This window comes from Orcinus orca, chromosome 14, assembly GCF_937001465.1.
Source record: "Orcinus orca chromosome 14, mOrcOrc1.1, whole genome shotgun sequence".
Classification (NCBI taxonomy): domain Eukaryota; kingdom Metazoa; phylum Chordata; class Mammalia; order Artiodactyla; family Delphinidae; genus Orcinus; species Orcinus orca.
Genome location: NC_064572.1, coordinates 42431628 through 42450538, shown reverse-complemented (window position 1 = coordinate 42450538; position 18911 = coordinate 42431628). Strand labels below are relative to the sequence as shown.

Here is an 18911-nt window from a genome sequence, read left to right as displayed (position 1 = left end):
TTGTGAGAGGCAGAAATGGTTAAACATACAACGAACTCATATTACCTGCTAGCAAAATTGTTCTTAGTTTGTACAATGAAATCACACACATCAGTATTTCTTAGTGTTCTGCCAAAACACCATGCATCATGATTCTAAGTATTTTGTGACTTGAGGAAGTCTGAAAGCATATTTAAAATATGCCAAATATTAATGTAGTGTAACCTCTGGTTTTAAGGCATATTGGGAGAGGTAAAAGTCTCAGAATATTATTTTGTAACTTTATCAATTGATACATTTTCTAAATGTCCAAAAATAGACATTTAGGGAATTCCCTGGCGGTCCACCCGTTAGGACTTGGCATTTTCACTGCTGTGGCCTAGGTTCAACCCCTGGTGCAGGAACTAAGATCCTGAAAGCTGCACGGTCTGGCCAAAAAAAAACAAAAAAACAAAAAAAACACATTTAACATGTAGTATTTCAGGTTATACTTTATAACAAATATGGCTAAACTATTGCTGCAATATTACTAAATTTACATGCCTTTAAAGAGATCAAGAACTATTTATATTGCCATTCCCTCCTTTTGTGACTCAGAAAGTTTTACACTCCCTCTTAACCTGGCGTCTGCTGTGCAAAGGCCTGAAGACCTAATGATTTCTCAAGACCCAATATGGACTCAGGGTTACCTCTACCCATATGCCCACCCCTTAGAGACAAGTTTGTCAAGGCCAAAAAATCAAGTGAGCACCAATCGCTTCCACCCCTGCCTTCCTCCTTTCCCAGGGCTAAGCCTTGCCAAAAAGTAAACAGCCCCATGCTAGGGTTCTTTATGACATGCTGAGCAAAGGCCACAGAGGGCTAAACACTGCCAAGTAGACCTCAAAACAATGAACTCATCTAGCTTTGTGCATAACCCAGAACCTCCGTCTGTCAGCATCAACGCATTTTACCCACAAAATTAATAAAAATTTTGAGATTAGCTGAAATCACCATATTCTTACAATCAACCAAAATGGAAGCCCCTACGATTAATCCCTCTTTCCTGCTGCACTCTGATCTCATTTCTGCTCTGTACTGTCTCTCTCTTCGACCATCACACACCCTCCAATAGCTATACTTCCTGATAACCCTTTACACTGTTCCACTGCAAACAAATTCCCTAAACCCCAACCAATTTAAATTGGTTGCCAGCAGTCTTGCTCTCTAAACTAATCTGGGTGCGAGCTATTCTCTCCCACTCAGCAAACGTGAAGCATGGAAGTCATGCCTTGTTCACCATCACAGTTCTTTACCCTCAGATAAAGGTACGTCTTTTGAGGTTTAAGTCATCTGCTGCTACCTCTCTCTCCTTGTCATCCACTGGTCTCTTGGTCACTCTCCCACATTCACTAAAGGCTTTGGAACCTGGTTCAAAATCTTTCCACCCCTTGCTCTGCCACCATTCTGAGCAACTCACTTCCTGTGTAGCTGACTCCTGTAAAATTCTAGCTCTATAGTTCCCTTATCTCAACTCCAGGAACCTTCCCTTTCTCTCCACTTCAGAAACCCATTGCATAGCCAGATGTTGCATCCAGTCATAACCAGCAACTGCTCCTATTTAATCTTAAAATTCAATATCCAGTCTTGACCACTTCATATCCCAGCAGCTACTTTCTGGTTTCATTTGTTCGCTACTGAGCCTAGACTCAATGGCCCAGAACTTGAAATGCTCTAACTACCGTCATTTCTTGCATCCTTACTCTGTCTGCCACACTGGCCTGTAAAACTCAAACCAAAATCAATCCAGTTGTTCAACTTGTCTGCTCAGCCCCTAAGGCTGGTGAGGCCTGAGAGAGGGGGGAAAAAATCATCACACAACTATATATACCAGAGCCATGAAAAATTATTACAATTCCTTTAAGTAATCCCATTCAGTTAGCCCTCTCATTTCTCTCAATGAAATTCTCCCTTTCTCCTCAAACTCTCCCCTTAAATCACCATAACCATCCTCTATAATCTCAGCTGATGAGGTGATCCCCCCACTTCACTGAAAAATTCATCAAGTGTGTTGATATCCCAAATTCCTCACCTACCACCCAAACACTTTTCTCCATCTGCACCATCCTTTCTTTATTCCTACTTCAATGGAAACAATATTCCTATTCCTACTGAAACCTAGTATCCTCACTCTGTTCCCTCTACTCTTAAGGACAATGTTCAATCAGTCTCACATACCTCCTTCTTCCTGTATCATCAACTTCTCCGTTCCTTCTAACTCTTTCTGTTTAGCACATAAACATGCTGAACTTTCTCTCATCTTGATAGAATATGCCCTCTACCTATGATCCTGTATCTCTACAAGCTTTTTGAAAAGAATGCCTGCACTTACTGCTTCCACTCTCTCACAACTATTCACTCTAGCTCTCAGCAACCTGGCATTTATCTCTACCATGGAGATTCCACTGAAACTGTTCTACAGAAGATGATCAATCAGCTACTTGCTGCTCTGTCGTTATAGTAGCTGACCTGTTTTCTACATTTGACACTGCTGACCACTCTTTTCTTAAAACTTCTCAGTCTTCATTTAATGACATTTACTGAAAACCTACTTTATGGTAAGAACTGTGGATAAAATGATGAACATGATGGTCTTAGTCCTCAAGAAACTTAAAATCGAGTTGGGGAAGCTTTTATGGTAATTCATACTCATATTTCAACCTCTCAGATCCTTCCTTCCTTTCTCTACTCAGCCCTTAGATTCTGACACTCCCCCAGGGCTCCTCTCTTTGCTCTTCTAACGTCCACCCCAGGATGACTGTATTTCCATTACCTACTCACTGATGATGATAAAATTTACATCTCCAGCTGAGAATTCTATCCGGAGTTCTGGACGCTTTTACTCTATGAAAAGGTACTGGTACTTGGATACTTCCCTATCTTGATAATATCCTTTGATACACAAAAGGTTTCAATTTTGACGAAGTCCAACGTATCTATTTTTTCTTTGGCTATTTGTGCTTTTGGTGTCCTATTTAAGGAACTGCTGCCTAGTCTAAGATCATAAATATTTATACCTACATTTTTTCTAAGACTTTTACAGCTTCAACTCTTACAAGTTAGCTCCTTAATCCACTGAAACCATAATTCTTGAAAGATAAGGATTTCAATGGCAGTATCTGAAGGCTTAAGAGTAAAAAGAGCTTTTTAAATTCTAAAACCATGACTTTAAATATCACACCCCAAGGCAAGAAAACTCTGCTGGCAGAGTTTATACTGTAAACTACAGCACAGAGGAAGTAGCAGGTGGTGACGTACATGCAATTCTTCCCCAGCAATTTAGAGGACATAAAACCTGGGAGAGGAGTGCAGAAAGAAAGAGGAATTAGAAATAGTTTAGATACAAGTTCAAAATTCTTACCTTCTGTCTCATCTGGGGCTAAGTCTCAGGGTGAGGAAGGGTGAGAAAGATCTCCAGTATGTTTGTGGGGAAGGGCCAAGAATACAAGATAATCATGTTTCCCCTTCCCAAGTTATGGTCCAGGGAACCGCAAGCCTTTTAGCAAAAGCTTGCAACTAACACTACCTCAATGTAGTAGGGGAGCAATACCAATGACATGCCCAGACCACACTCCTGAAAAGCTACCTCAGAGTCCCAAGCATGCCAGCAAAACGTGGAAACCATTAAGGAGTTTGCCTTGGGTCAGTGGGCCCAAAAGAGCCTGGGTTTAAGGAGGACCCAGCACACACAGACCCGCTGACCAGAAGCCATGGAAGCATCAGGGACATCAGCCTCAGATGCAGCAGAGCAGACAGGGCCACTCAAGATTAAGCCAGTACAAGGTACAACCTAGTAGTGGCCAAGGGCAGAGGATGGCACAAAGATGAGAGGCCACTTCCTCAAGGCCATTAAATATTATAAGGCTTCTCTATGAATACCTTCCACCCCAGGAAAAAAAAAAAGGGGGGGATGTGAAAAAAACTGAACATTTATCCAAAGGACTGATTATTTACCCAAGGGTCTGAGTAAACCTGGAATTAACTAACAAATTAGACCAGAAGGTACTGACTTTATCCTAAATTGGCAAGATTGTTTTCTATTACCCAGTAGAAATAAGAAGCTCCAGGGTTAAGGAAGTTTTAGTTATAGAGAAATAATGAAAGTTACATGTTTGCACATTCAAATTTGTAGTTTACAAAATTTATGCCCGTTACACTTACAAATGGGTTTCTCACTGAACAAAAAGTGAAAAGGTAAAGCCCTTGCCGACATAACCTACCTCTCCAAAATCACACTGGTTTCTGTCCATTCCTAAAATATGTCGAGGTCTTTCCTCTCTCATGGCTTCTCCACATGCTGTTTCCTTCACTTGTACCCACAGCTCTTTATATAGGTTGCTCCAACTCAGCCTTTAGTTTCAATGTAAATGTTTCTTCCTTGAAAAGGGCTCTCTGGCCACCCTATCTAAAGCAGCACAGCACCCTGTTACTTCCTCTCTAGCACTCCTTGCAATCTAACTTCCCAAGCTCTGTCCTTGTCTGTCTTGTTCACTGCAGGCTCTGGTCAATAAGAGGTGCTCAATAAACAGTTCTATATGAATGAATGAATAATTAAGTAAAATGTGAGAGAGAAAATAAACCTTAAAATCTTCTAATAAATCTGAGTATTAAGGAGTAAAAAAATTTAAAGTAGACACCCACCACGTTTTAATTTGGATATGAAAGTCAAATAAAAGACCATAAATAAGTTCCTATTTCCATTTTAAGAACAATGCAATTACAGAGTTTTACAAAGACAGTTATGTAAATTCATACGGTGCCTTCTCCAGGCTAAAGCCATTTAAAACAGAAACACAAAACAGAAACAAATCCAGCAAAGAATCAAGACAAGTTTCTTTTAAATTAAAATAAATAGGGACTTCCCTGGTGGTCCAGTGGTTAAGACTATGCCTTCCTATGCAGGGGGTACGGGTTCATCCCCTGGTCGGGGAGCTAAGATCCCACATTCCTCACGGCCAAAAAACCAAAACATAAAACAGAAGCAATATTGTTACAAATTCAATAGACTTTAAAAATGGTCCACATAAAAAAAAAAATCTTTAAAAAAAAATTAAAATAAATAAAGTCCATAGGAATAAAAGTTAGCCTATAAAAACTGTGAAGAACAATAGAGGCTGTTTGAATATAATGGAAGGTGCTTCATACTTTTATGGTTCAATAATGTAAGATATCAATTCTTCCCATATGAATCTATAACTGTAATGCAACTTTAAGTAGAATACAAAAGGATCTTGTGTGTGTGTGTGTGTTTACAATGATCAATATTAGACATACTTAAATATGTAAATAACAACATAAGTTCCAGCTCTCCAAAGTGATGAGCAAGAGTCAAGCCAACTCATCCTATGAAAACAACTAAAAACACTAGGTGAAATATAAAAGACAAATCCTTAAAAGTCACTAAGCCATAACAAGATAGTAAGGAATTACCTAGTTAAAACTGTAAGAGAAAACCAGGAACCTAGAGTAAGTTAGCAATGGAGCTGCTTTTGATCCGAGGGCATTTGATCATGAGGGAAAATATAAATTTTTGTTTGATGATGTCATAGTGTATGAGGAACACAATTCAAAGCACAGGACCCACATAAAATGATGAGTCTAGTAAGAGAGTATCCCCACAATAATCTGTAACCCTAAAGGGCAACACCCTCACACTAACAGTCATCTGAAAGTAAACCAGTCCCTTAAGTCCTATAACCAAGGTCTGCAACTGTGTCATGGTCCCGGAAATTACAAACCTTGGATTAAGGTGGCACTTTGCCTGACCCCAGGCACCTATAGAATAAAACATAAAAAAAAAAAAAAAGTTGCATAAAAAGAATAGGTAAGATACATAGAAGATAAAGTGAGAGATGACAGAACCGAGTAGAGACAGTATTTGAAGAGGTGACAGTTGAAAATGTCATAGAACTATGAAAGATCCCCATCTCTAGAATCAAAAATCACAAAGAACGAACATATAACAAAGGATATCAGTAAAGCCAATGAAATGGTCCTCTGAAGAGACACACCATCTGGTGAGCCGTCCCACCTGATCTCTTCCCATTTCTTCTCCTGCTTCTCCCCCTCCCCCCCCAACACATATACTCACACTCCAGCCACAGTGAACTATGACAGTGCTACCTAATTCATACCATTTTGACAAGGATTTTTTGTTTAAAAAAAGAAAACAGGGCTTCCCTGGTGGCGCAGTGGTTGAGAATCTTCCTGCCAATGCAGGGAACACGGGTTCGAGCCCCGGTCCGGGAAGATCCCACATGCCGCGGAGCAACTAGGCCCGTGAGCCACAGCTACTGAGCCTGCGCGTCTGGAGCCTGTGCTCCGCAACAGGAGAGGCCGCGATAGTGAGAGGTCCGCGCACCGCGATGAAGAGTGGTCCCCGCTCACCGCAACTAGAGAAAGCCCTCGCACAGAAACGAAGACCCAACACAGCCAAAAATAAATAAATAAATAAAATTTAAAAATTACTCCTCTTAAAAAAAAAAAGAAAAAGAAAACATTTGGACCACATTTAGAAGGGGGGACAAGGATATTATAAAGATACACATAGATGAGAAATGAAATTAAAACTGAAAGTCATCTTTCTGACCAAGTCACATCATAGGTTTCTGGGCCAGCATTTAGACTGGACATGGCTGGCCAAAAGGCACCTGCTGCCCAAAGGCACCTTCTTGAAAGGCAATCAATCATCTGTAGCCTGAGGAACAAGGGATTAAGGTCACATGACCACCTGAAAGCATGTCCTGCTATGAGGACATAGCAGTGATCTTGATTAAGATCCATAGTACAGCTACAGGTAATTTGGCAAAAAGCATGTTGGTCAACATGATAATTTGGCTGAAATGACAATCAAAAATAAATATACCTGTACCGACATTAATTTCTTAGTTTTGATAAATGCATCGTGGCTATATAAGACGTTGATAGTAGGGAAAGATGGTCGAAGGGAACTCTGTAGTATCTTTACAACTCTTCTGTAAATCTAAAATTATTTCTAAAGAAAAATTATTCCAAGAAAAATTATTATAAATAAAAAATCAATTTTCAAAAGTGGAAAAATCGAAAATACCTAGTCACTGTTTTTGGTTCTGTTTTTCCAATTACAGTTCTCCCCCACTATGCGAAAGTAGAGCATTCCTCTGAAACCTTTCATAAGCTGAAATGGCGTAAAGTGAAGAAGCAATTACCTTAGGAGACATCTAGCTAATGGATGCACAAAATAAACTGAGATAAAGCATAGATGCACACAGGAACAGTTCAAAGCTATGGCTGTTTGACGCTGACATGCTGAGTGTGGTTCCTGAGAAGGAGCTTGGTGGTGCACCATCTCTATAACAGCTTGGCTCCCTTCAAGACAAACGCCGAGTGCTATTTTTGTTTTCACCTTTTTTCATAAAGTGAAAGTCCTCTTCAGATTTCTTTTAGGTACTGAAAACCGGTACTAATGTAGGTCTTTCATAAAAGCGAAGTGGAGTAAGGTGAACTTTCCAAAAGTGGGGGATACCTGTATTCTACCTTAATTACATCATGGAGTGCTTTTATGATCCTAGATATATATTTTTAAGCATTATTCTTTCATATTTCAAAATTTTCAGGTGTTATCCTACTTTTTAAAATTCTAATTGTTTTTTTTTTTTTTTTTTTGTCTGCACTGTGCAGCTTGCAGGATCTTAGTTCCCCAACCAGGGATTGAACCCGGGCCGCCTGCAATGGAAGTGCTGAGTCCTAACCACTAGACTGCCAGGGAATTTCCTGTAATTGATTTTTTGCCAGTTATTTCTGCTTTCACTGATAACTATAGAGAAAAATTAGAAAAACGTAACTGTTCCATATTGAGAACCAATATGAAAAAATTGTGATTTAGATTAGAAACAACATGAATCTATAGAAATAGGTTAGGAATAAAATCTAAGCAACCCTTGCTATCCCGTCTAGCCTGTTTCTGAGTTCAGACACCAAGAGCTGGGTCAGTGAAGAACACCTGTAGTTAAAAAGGTATCATGGACTTAGGGGTAGTCCTTCTGTTATTCTCATTTGTACACTTTTTCATTCTTCCCTAAGTAAGTGTTAAAATAAATGAAAACCATAAGAGGCAAGGAATTGGAACTTCTCAGGGCCTGGTTTTTTTAGTTTTTCCACTTAAATTTTTTCTAATTAATTTAAAGTCAATTGTGATTGCTTGCTGAATGTGGTTGGGTTCACTTTTCTGGTGTTTGTATTGTATTTTTTAAAAAGGCAGAAAAGAATATGAAATTACAGAAGGCAGTCAAAGTCTATAATTCATTAAAGTAGACATAAAAAATACCAGATAATTATTATTCAAAATAATTTCATTTTATACCTGACCTAGAAAAAACACATGAAGGATAAATATTTGCTTTAATTTGACCCTTTCATCAGAAATACCCCATGTTCTTGAAGTCCAGATATTTGTTCTTTCTGTATTAACACCTTTTCACCAATACTTCATTCTTTTTTTCTTTTTTTTTTAAACAGCTGACTGGAATTTTCAGTGTGTATGGCTGGCAGATATCAACTTCTAGAATCTAAGATGTAATCCCTTTGTGTTTCTTTGGTTTTAGATGGCCCTACAAGAATGCAATCATAAAGATTCTACAGTTGATGAAGACACTGTGGAGGACAAAACTATGTAAAGGGCACCTTTACATAGCTAACCCATATATCTTCAAAACAGTCTTATCTCAAGCTGTGTTTCTGACAGTATGTTACTGTAACAGAGACTATGATGAGGCTGTCATTTCCAACCTTAGGACAAAGATAAGAAGAACTTCTAATTTCAACATAAATGCTAGATTAGTCATCTTAATTTAAGCCATTTGCCTCTGTGTTACACCAATGACAATAAGTTACTGATGGCAGCTCCATCTGAAAATCTGTTGAAATCATTTGAGCACTTGATATTTCATTATAAATGCCAGATTTTTTTCCCAGAAGTTGAGGATGGGTTTCTGTTCTGTCCTCTTGTGTGGCAACAGAGCAAACACCACAGCATGGAGTTATTGCCTCACAAGCTGTCAATGGTAAAAAGCTGTTCAAAAAAAGGAGGCATAATCTTAAAACTATCATCATTATGTAAGGTCTCAAAGGGAACTAGACTCTGCAAATTTCTCAGTGTAGAGAACATGAAACAGAATGACGATAGTTTCAAAGGGAACTAGAATCTGCTGATTTCTCGATGTAAAGAACATGAAACCATAAGCATCACAATTCCCAGTGTCATGGTTAAGACCCTGGCTTCACCCCTCTTAAACTGTACTTGTATTCTAAAAAAATGTATTATCACAATAAGATAGCATGAAGAGGATGTTATTTTTGATGGCAAATACAGTAAACACTGTTGGCTGCCAACTGAACAGTTATTCCTTCCACAACTCTCTCCCCTGCCGTTAGAGCCTGCCTATACTTCAGAAGGTAAAAGTGCCAGAAAGTCCTCTTTCTAGCCTCCCTTACAGCAAAAGCATGGGCAAATAACCAATCCTAGCTACTGGGGCCTAAGAGAGCTGAGCTGGCTGGCAGGCCTTTGGAAAAGGTTTTCTTCACCAATAAAGAGATATATATGGGAGGAAACTGCTGTTCTTCTACATAATACTTGGTTGTGTCTGCATGTGACCCCTGGAATCACTGTAGCAATCTTGCAACCATGAGGAGAGATATCACCAAGTTGCTAAAAATAACAGAGAAAAGCCCTAGGTCCCTGAAGCAATGGATCACTAAGCCCTGTACCAACAATGAATATCCTTGCCTCTGGACTTCTTGTTGGATAACAGTTACTAGTTAGTTTATGGCTTTAGTTTAAGTCATCTTTATTTGGATATCGTTACTTGAGGGCCAAAGCATCCTAACTAACAATGCTAATGAATATCTGTTCATTGCATGCTATCCAGAGCAGGAAGTTAAATTGTTGCTACTTAGCCAACTCCAGCCATTACTCTTACTTGAAAACTGGGTTGGCCTCTGGGTGGGTATCCAGCCAATAGACACAACCAAGCCAAAGATCGGGAGAAGGAAGGATTTATTACTACTTGCAGCAAGTAAGGAGAACACCTGGGATCTTTCCCAAAGCAGTGTCTCCCAGAACAGCAAAAGTGAGGAAGTCTTAAGGTAAGGGTACCTGCATATTCATGTAGGCACTTGAGCAGAGGAGAATATGGCATAACGCATGGCCCAAGAAACACAAAACAAAAACAAACTGGGGCAAATTGAGGGAAAGGTCAACAGAGTCCAAGCTTTAGTGTTTCGAAGTCAGGAGGGTCAACATCATTCCATCCTCCACCTGGATGGGACTTCAGTTCCTGCAGAACTCAAAGGTATATTATTATGTCTATCCCCTGAGGAGGAACTAGGACTCTGCTTTATCACTGCACTATTGTTTGGCTTTTCTCTGTTCCTGCATTTCCTCAGTTCCCTTAAGATCAAAATTACTGAGACTTGTTCAAGGGCAAGCATTGTGGCCAGGCTTAGATCACAAAATGGCTTCTCTTATGTCAAGAAAAACACTCCTGGTTCTCTTTCTCCAGGGACCCCTTATCTGCTTACATTACCAGTGTCTCTACCTTAATCCCACCTGCTTCATTCACGTTTTTCTTTTCTGCCTTTCACAAAGGAGCAAACTCAGGATAATTATACACACATCTATGCTTCACAGTAAAGTCTGTTTCTTCTGCAACTCTCCATGATGGCCAACGGGAAGGTACTTTTTGCTTCTTCAGTATATTTTTCAGTTACGTTTGCTTTTAACAGCATCAGAAATGTGTTGCAATTTTTAGCTTATAATTTCTTTCTTTCTTTTCCCTAATTCCATATTGAAATCACAACTGATCTAAAATTTCCAGAGAGAAAATGCTAAAGATAGAATAAAGATTTGCTGTTATAGAGGGTCATCCACATAGATCAATAAGTGGAGCTGAATGGTGAGGCATCTTGAATAATGAATAACTCAAGGTACTATCCTTTTTACCTGTAAGGAAAGCAAAAAACTTAACATCAATTTAAAAAAAGAGAGAGACAGAGACATAATGAATTACATACACGTGAGTTCAAAATCCTACGTTAGAACAGTTAATTTTTAAGAGACCTCACTTGTTTCTTGCGTGCTATGCTTAAAGGGATAAAGAACCTACTATGATTTTTCATGTTTACTCATAACAGGGAAAGAACCCTTAAGCAAGAGTTGATAAAACCTTTGTTGAATATTATTCAGCAACACAGCAAAATGAAAACTTAGCCAAACTAGCCAAGCAGATATACCTGACATTTGATTTATTAAGGAAAAAAAAAGTTTTTTAAGAGGAAAAAGACTACAAACCCTGAAAATTTCAGATCCTTTTCTTGGATATAGTTTCTTTTACTGTTTTTCTGCTTATTACAAAAACATACTCACTAAAGGGGGAAAAAAAATCCAAAATTACAAACTTTTCTGAATATCAATCAGAAGCACAAAAGCAAATATTAGAAAAAATTATCCTGAAAACTATGGCACAAAGACTTGAAATGTTAACAATCCATGATGCACCCAAATTACCAATACTTGAATAAAAAACAGAACTAGAGATATTCATAACAGCTGTTTAAGCCAAACTGTTATGATGATCAAATTGCTTTTAACCAAAATATACACTACACTGTATTTTCAAACCATGCTGTCATTTATCTTCAGGACTTTGCAAATGGTCTCCCCTCTTTATGGGGTACTCTTCTCTCCCCCACACTCATCTGGCTGATTAATGAGGTACTGACAAGCACTTGAGAACTAAAGCCTATTAAAATTAGTAACGTGGGGGGGGGGGACGACTTCCCTGGTGGCACAGTGGTTAAGAATCCGCCTGCCAACGCAGGAGACATGGGTTCGAGCCCTGGTCCGGGAAGATCCCACGTGCCGCGGAGCAGCTAAGCCCGTGCGCCACAACTACTGAGCCTGCGCTCTAGAGCCTGCGAGCCACAACTACTGAAGCCCATGTGCCTAGAGCCCGTGCTCCGCAACAAGAGAAGCCACCGCAATGAGAAGCCCGCGCACCGCAACGAAGAGTAGCCCCCGCTTGCTGCAACTAAAGAAAGCCCGTGCGCAGCAACAAAGACCCAAAGCAGCCTTATAAATAAATAAATAAATAAATAAAAATTAATAACATAGGGACCTGATTTAAATAAAAAAATCAAGATTTTTAGTTCCTTGTTTTAAAAGCCCTTTAAAAAAATTAAATATTTGATTTGTTATATCATTTGGTTTTATTATATCATTTTTAATATCCAGATAGGAAAATTTATGTCAAATATGAACTAAACAACTCTATAAGAAAAACAAAATTCTGATGTCTATTAAATTCTTTCTAAGTTCAAATTCACTACTCACTCTTAAGGTAAAGTAGTCCTGAGATGAAAGAGTTTGAAAACTGATATTCTATGTAATAGGTTATTCACTGCTGCACCACTGTAACTTCAAGATATTGGAAACAACCTACACGTCCATCAATGATAGAATAGCAAAAATAATCATGGCACAACCATACAGTGAAGAACTATACAACAGTAAAAAAGAGTAAGGAGCAATTAGGCAATAAAATAAACCACATCCCGATTGGAAAGAAAGAAGTAAAACTACCTCTACTTGCAGATGACATGATCTTTTAAAGAGAAAATCTTAATGAATCCATTACAATAATTATCAGAACGAATAAATGAGTTCAGTAAGGTCAAAGCATAAAAGATCAATATACAATAATCAACTGTATTTCTGTATACCTGCAATGAATAATCTGAAAATGGAGTTAAGAAAACAATTCCAGTTATAATAGCATCAAAAAGAATACTTAGAAATAAATTTAACAAAAGAAGTGCAAAACTTGTATTTTGAAAAGACAAAACATGGCTGAGAGAAATTTTAGAAGACCCAAATACATGAAAAGACACCTCATGTTCATGAATCAGAAGATGTAATATTGTTAAAATGGCAGCACTCCACAGGTTGATCTATAGACTCAACATAAAACTAAAATTCCAGCTGACTTCTTTGCAGAAATAGACCACCTGATCCTAAAATTCATATGAAAATTCAAGGGACTCAGAAGAACCAAACAATCTTGAAAAAGAACAAAGTTGGAGGACTCACACTTCCTGATTTCAAAACTTATTGCAAAGCTGCACTAACCAAGACCCTGTGGTACCAGCATAAGGACAGACATATGGGTGAGTGGAAAAGAACTAAAGAATGCAGAAATAAACCCTCACATCTAGGTCAACTGACTTCAAGAGAGTGTGAAGACACTTCAGTGGGGAAGAAATAGTCTTTTGTTGAACAAATAGTGCTGGGACAATTGGTTATCCACATGCAAAAGAATGAAATTGCACTCTTTCCTTACTCCATGCACAAAAAATCAACTTGAAATGTAAAAACTAAAACTACAAAACTCTTAGAAGAAAACACAGGTGTAAATCTTCACGACTTTCAATTAGACAATGGTTTCTTAGACATGACACCAAAAGCACAAGCCACAATAGAAAACATTTATAAGTTGGACTTCATCAAAATTCAAAACTTATGTCCTTCAAAGGACATCATCAACAAACTGAAAAGACAAGCCACAGAATGGAAGTAAACACTTGCAGATCAAATATTTGATATAGGATTTATATCTAAAATATATAAAGAACTCTTACAAGTCAACAATAAAAAGACAATCCAATTTAAAAGTGGAAGAAGGATATGAATATACATTTCTTTTAAAAAAATATACACAAATCATCAATAAGTACATAAAAAGATGCTCAACATCATTAGCCATCAAGGAAATGCAAATCAAAACCAAAATGAGTCACCCCTTCACACCAGATAATAATGAGTATTGGGGGGCTGGGATGAACTGGGAGATTGGGACTGACATATATACACTACTATGTGTAAAATAGATAACTAATGAGAACCTACTGTATAGCACAGGGAACTCTACTCAATGCTCTGTGGTGACCTAAATGGGAAGGAAATCTAAAAAAGAGGGGATATATATATATATACGTATGACTGATTCACTTTGCTGTACAGCAGAAACTAACACATTGTAAAGCAACTATACTCAAAAATCTGCAAAAAAAAAGTGTTGGGGAGAATACAAAGAAATTAGAATCCTCTGCCTATAGGAATTAAAATGGTCCAGCTTATGTGGAAAACAGCTGGGCATCTCCTCAAAAGATTAAACACAGACCCAGCAATTCCACTCTGAAGTGCATACCCAACAGAATTGAAAACATCCATCTCAACAAAAACTTGTACAAGAACATTCATAATAGCATTATTCACAATACCCCAAAAGTGGAAATAACCAAATGTCCATCAAAGATGAATAGATTAAAAAAAGAGGGCTATAGCCATACAATGAACACTATTCAGCCATTAAAAGAAATATTGATACAGGCTACAATGCGGATGAATCTTTAAAACATACACTAAGTGAAAGAAGCCAGTCACAAAGAACCATATTTTTTTTAATTTATTTTTTTAATTTTTTTTACATCTTTATTGGAGTATAATTGCTTTACAATGGTGTGTTAGTTTCTGCTTTATAACAAAGTGAATCAGTTATACATATACATATGTTCCCATATAGAACCATATATTGATTGCATGATTCCAGTTAAACAAAATGTCCAGAACAGACAAATCTAGAGACAGAAAGGAGAAAGTATGTATTACCTTTCCAAATTAAATTATTTTGAAAACAACTATGTTGTTCCTGTATTTATATGCTGTCTTTCTAAATCCTAAAATAATTCTAAAATATTTTTAAAAGCACTTGAAAGCACAAACGCATGCTATGAATCAAAGGGAAAAGACCTGGAATTTTGAAACAGCTAAGGAAAACTCATAAACCTTAAAGGCAGAAAACCAGTTGTCTTTTTTGAATGCTATCAAATGACCAAAATGCCCTTCAAGTTAAATTCTAGCCTCCTTTTGTTTTGTTTTTTAATTTTTATTTATTTTTTATACAGCAGGTTCTTATTAGTTGTCTATTTTATACATATTAGTGTATACATGTCAATCCCAATCTAGTCTCCTTTTGAACTGAAAATTATTATCAATAAACTTTAATTTACAAAGTATCTGTATATTTTGTAAAGGAATCATCAGTGTAAAGCTGAAACTTGCTAGACTTTACATCACAGTAAATAATTTTAAACTAAATGCAACAAACACTTAAAATATTTCTTGGAATAACAGAAACAGCATAACTTCGAGTCAGATACACGGTGTGAATCTTAGCGTGCTATTTACCATCTAGGTGATCATCAACAATTTGCTTGGTCTCTGTGAGCCTCAGTTCACCCTCCAGATAAATCGGGAATTATAATACCTACTTCAGAATGAAAAGAAACATTCCAACTACTTACTAAATGGGAAGGTGGGGGTCAGGACAGAGTTTGTATTATTCCACTCTTTTTAAAAAATCTATCTATACAATTTGAATTTTTTTTACAACTTGTAAATAATTTAAAAACATAATGATTTTAAAAACTAAAAAAATCTACTTTTAGAGGTTCTTTTAGAGATATTTCGTAAAACATCTACACATAGGAGACTCTCAGTTAAAATTTCCTCTCTCCTTCCATAGCCTTTCTACCTTCTTGAATTCAGGTGAACAAAACTGGGAAGAAGCAAAGTTAAACATTTATTTTTCTGAAGGCTATAGTTATCAAGAAAGAGATAAACAAGGGCAATAAAACTAAGCTTTTAAACCACTTTCCTCAAAACATACCTAAGAATTTAATCTGAAGGGGAAAAATTTCCACGTTCACTGATTCTAATCACTTTATTCTGATACTTTGTATTTGCTTGTTGTTGTTTTTGCAATATAAAATAATACTATCAAGTGAAAAGGAAATTTAGTACCTTAATCATTTGACCAACAAGACAAATTCAGGATTCAGTCCAGAGAATAGTTATCACTGAAAAACACAATACAAATATAATGACTATCATTTATCTAGCAAATAAGATAATACAAAAAAAAAAAGATAAGCTCCGCCTTTTTTGCTTTGACAGCACACTGAATAGATTAATGTAATTTAGTTCATCTAGGTTATCACCTTATACTGTACATAATACTGTGAGAATTAAAACATTCTCTTCCATATGCTAATAGATGAATAAAGTGAATGTCAGGAAGCAAAATCGTTTTGCAGGTCAAAAAAGTGCCATTTTAAAATCACGAAAGTACACTGGGACCGCTAAAGCTGGTTATGCGGCCTTTGATAGCTTGTCTTAAAAACTGAGTCATTAGACTTTTCCAAGCATCTAATGTATAACTTTAGCATTTCTCATCAAGTATGTGTAAGTACATAATTAAACCCTCATGTCCCTTAACGTTTACAAATCCTATTCTGGACCATTAATACATATACTACTGAGAAACAATATCCAGGAGTTATTATTGCATTTCTACAGCGTCCTTGTTTTTAGACTATTTCAAGAACGTATCTCTGAAATGGGGAAGCACACTCAGTAAATTTCAGAAAGATACAACGATTTGTATCAAATTTGTATTTGATACAACATAACTATTTCATCTCAACCTCATTGAGTGGTTGAATGGAACAAAATTAAAAACTTAAAGTGGTGAAAGCCGATAGGTAAGGGATTCCCCAGCTCTCAGGCTTTCTCCCTTCCACTTCCTGCAAGCCACTTCAAAACTCCAACTCCGATGACAAGAGTTCTTCGAAGTCCCAGCGGATAAAGCCAAGCTCTTAGCCCGGCCTCCAAACGCTGCTTCTCCGGGCCGCCCCAAGACAGATGCAAGGGTGACAGGATGGCTGCCCCGCGCCCGAGGGCGCGCGGGCGGAAAGGAGGGACACCCATGACTCATTCGCCCTCGGCCCACCGCCAGACCGCACCACCTTCACCCGCGCGCGGTCTCGGGACCGGACTCTCAGCGCCCCCCAGAGGCGGGTGGGCCCCTTCCCCAGGAAGGCCCCCTCCCCCGGCAAAGCAGCCCCCCGGACGAGGCCCGGGGCGCGTACAAACCTGAGACACCTGCTCCCCGCAAATCCCGGAAGCTTGCTGGGTGCCTCGCCCCGCCCCTCACCCTGCGAGCATGCGCACCAGGACGGCCCACGCCTGCGCGCCCCCGAGAGCCCCCGCCGGCGCACGCCGCCGACCCGGCTCCCTGGGCGGCGCGCGCCCTCGCCCTGCAAGGCACAGGCGACGTTGGCCAACTGCACCCTAAGTCCGTCCTCCCGTTAGGCGGCGAGCGCCGGAGGGGAGGGGACAGCCAGGAAGGCAGGAAGCTACAGCTTAAAAGGGCAGCCCGCGCGGGGCCCTTCCTCCCTCTGTCCGTCCCCGGGCCTGTGAGAGCGCCTGCCTCTGCGGCCTCCGTCCTGCCGACATGTACCGGTGCCTGGGTGAAGCGCTGCTGCTGTCCCGCGTCGGGCCCGCAGCCCTAGGCTCGGCGGCGGCCGACTCGGCCGCGCTGCTGGGCCGGGCCCGTGGGCAGCCCGCCACAGCCGCCGCCACCCCGCAGCCGGGGCTCGCGCCAACCGGCCGGCGACAGTACAGCGAGGCGGCGGCCGACCGCGAGGACGACCCCAACTTCTTCAAGATGGTGGAGGGCTTCTTCGACCGCGGCGCCAGCATCGTGGAGGACAAGCTGGTGGAGGACCTCAAGATCCGGGAGAGCGAGGAGCAGAAGCGGAACCGGGTGCGTGGCATCCTGCGGATCATCAAGCCCTGCAACCATGTGCTGAGTCTGTCCTTCCCCATCCGGCGCGACGACGGCTCCTGGGAGGTCATCGAGGGCTACCGGGCCCAGCACAGCCAGCACCGCACGCCCTGCAAGGGAGGTGAGCCCCTCGCGCCCTATCCCGCGGCCCTGCCCCGCCCCGCCCCGCCCGGCCTCCTGCCTCCTGCCTCCGTGTCACGGCTCGACTCAGCCCCGGCGGGCACTGTCCACCTCCCACGTTCCCCGCTCCCTCCCAGCCCCGGCCTGGGATGTGTCAGGCTCTGGTGGATAGTGAATTTTCCGCCCTATCCCCACCACGTAGTTGGTCCTTCCCCCGCGAGCGGTCATCCCCGGCTTATGCTTGTTGATGCTGTATGCAGAAGACACTGCCACCGCTCTTTTGATCCTAGCGACTGTGACAAACAGGGTGGGTCTTGACGGAAATTACTTGTAGAAAAGGAAATGACCGGCCCATCAGATTGTGCCTCTACAAGATTTTGTGGGCTTCTATGACTCAGGCGAACGCAAACCACAAAATAATTGCTTTCGGATTTTTTCACTCTTTGTACAACAGTGACAGATGATACAGGAACATACAAAATGAATTGCCTTTTAAGTTTGAAATTCAGAGTTTTACTAACCAGATGAATTTATTAATTATACTTCGATATTTTATTAAATTACTTTCCTACTCTGGCAGCTTCAGTTTTGCACACACAGAAGAAGGTAATACATGAGCAGTGTAACACGTGACAAACACCAGGCATCCTGACAGTAAATCTAAAGGGTGTAGACTGCAGGACGGCCCGCCAGCCAATGGAATGAAATAGCCCTGTGGGTGTGTACTGGTTCAGGCTAGCACCAGATTTGAGCTTGAGGAAAAGATAAAGTGCTTGAAGAAAGGGGATGAGTCGGTTAAAATTTGATAGTCACTAAGTTATCCTGTAGTTTAAATTTTTGAATGTCTGTAGATTTGGCTTCTTCTGCAGTCAGATTGCTTTCTTTGAGCAAATAAAGGCTCCCCCGCTACTTTCCCCCCTTAAAATCGCACAATGCATCTTTAATAGTGCTTAAAAGTAACGTGGCAAAACCATTTTTTTCTATTAAAAAATTATGTAGAATAAAGAGCCTGAGGAGGTACAGTCTAGCTGGAGGTTGCTTGGCTAATAAGCA

At 39.8% G+C, this 18911-nt stretch overlaps 2 protein-coding genes across 19 annotated transcripts in view; one reads left to right on the top strand and one right to left on the bottom strand.

The window, feature by feature from the left end:
* SHLD2 (shieldin complex subunit 2) overlaps positions 1-17153 on the bottom strand; it is a 117669-nt gene extending 100516 nt beyond the window's left edge. For 10 of the 17 annotated variants that reach the window (XR_007471358.1, XR_007471361.1, XR_007471359.1 and 7 more), the window contains exons 1-2: positions 17045-17125; positions 15914-15969 (exon numbers count right to left, since the gene is read on the bottom strand). The gene's annotated coding sequence lies outside the window, so the exon portion shown is untranslated. Of the gene's footprint in view, positions 1-15913; positions 15970-17044 lie in introns of those variants that run through there. The other 7 variants (XM_049697141.1, XM_049697143.1, XM_049697145.1 and 4 more) reach the window with 3 other exon arrangements.
* A 236-nt stretch (positions 17154-17389) lies between these two features.
* The window catches only part of GLUD1 (glutamate dehydrogenase 1), a 40062-nt gene continuing 38540 nt past the window's right edge, over positions 17390-18911 (top strand). For both annotated transcript variants that reach the window (XR_007471363.1, XM_004272996.4), the window contains exon 1: positions 17390-17859. Coding sequence is in view for 1 of the 2 variants with exons in the window: in XM_004272996.4 (XP_004273044.1) it covers positions 17406-17859 (454 nt within the window). In the remaining variant the exon portion in view is untranslated. The remainder of the gene's footprint in view (positions 17860-18911) is intronic.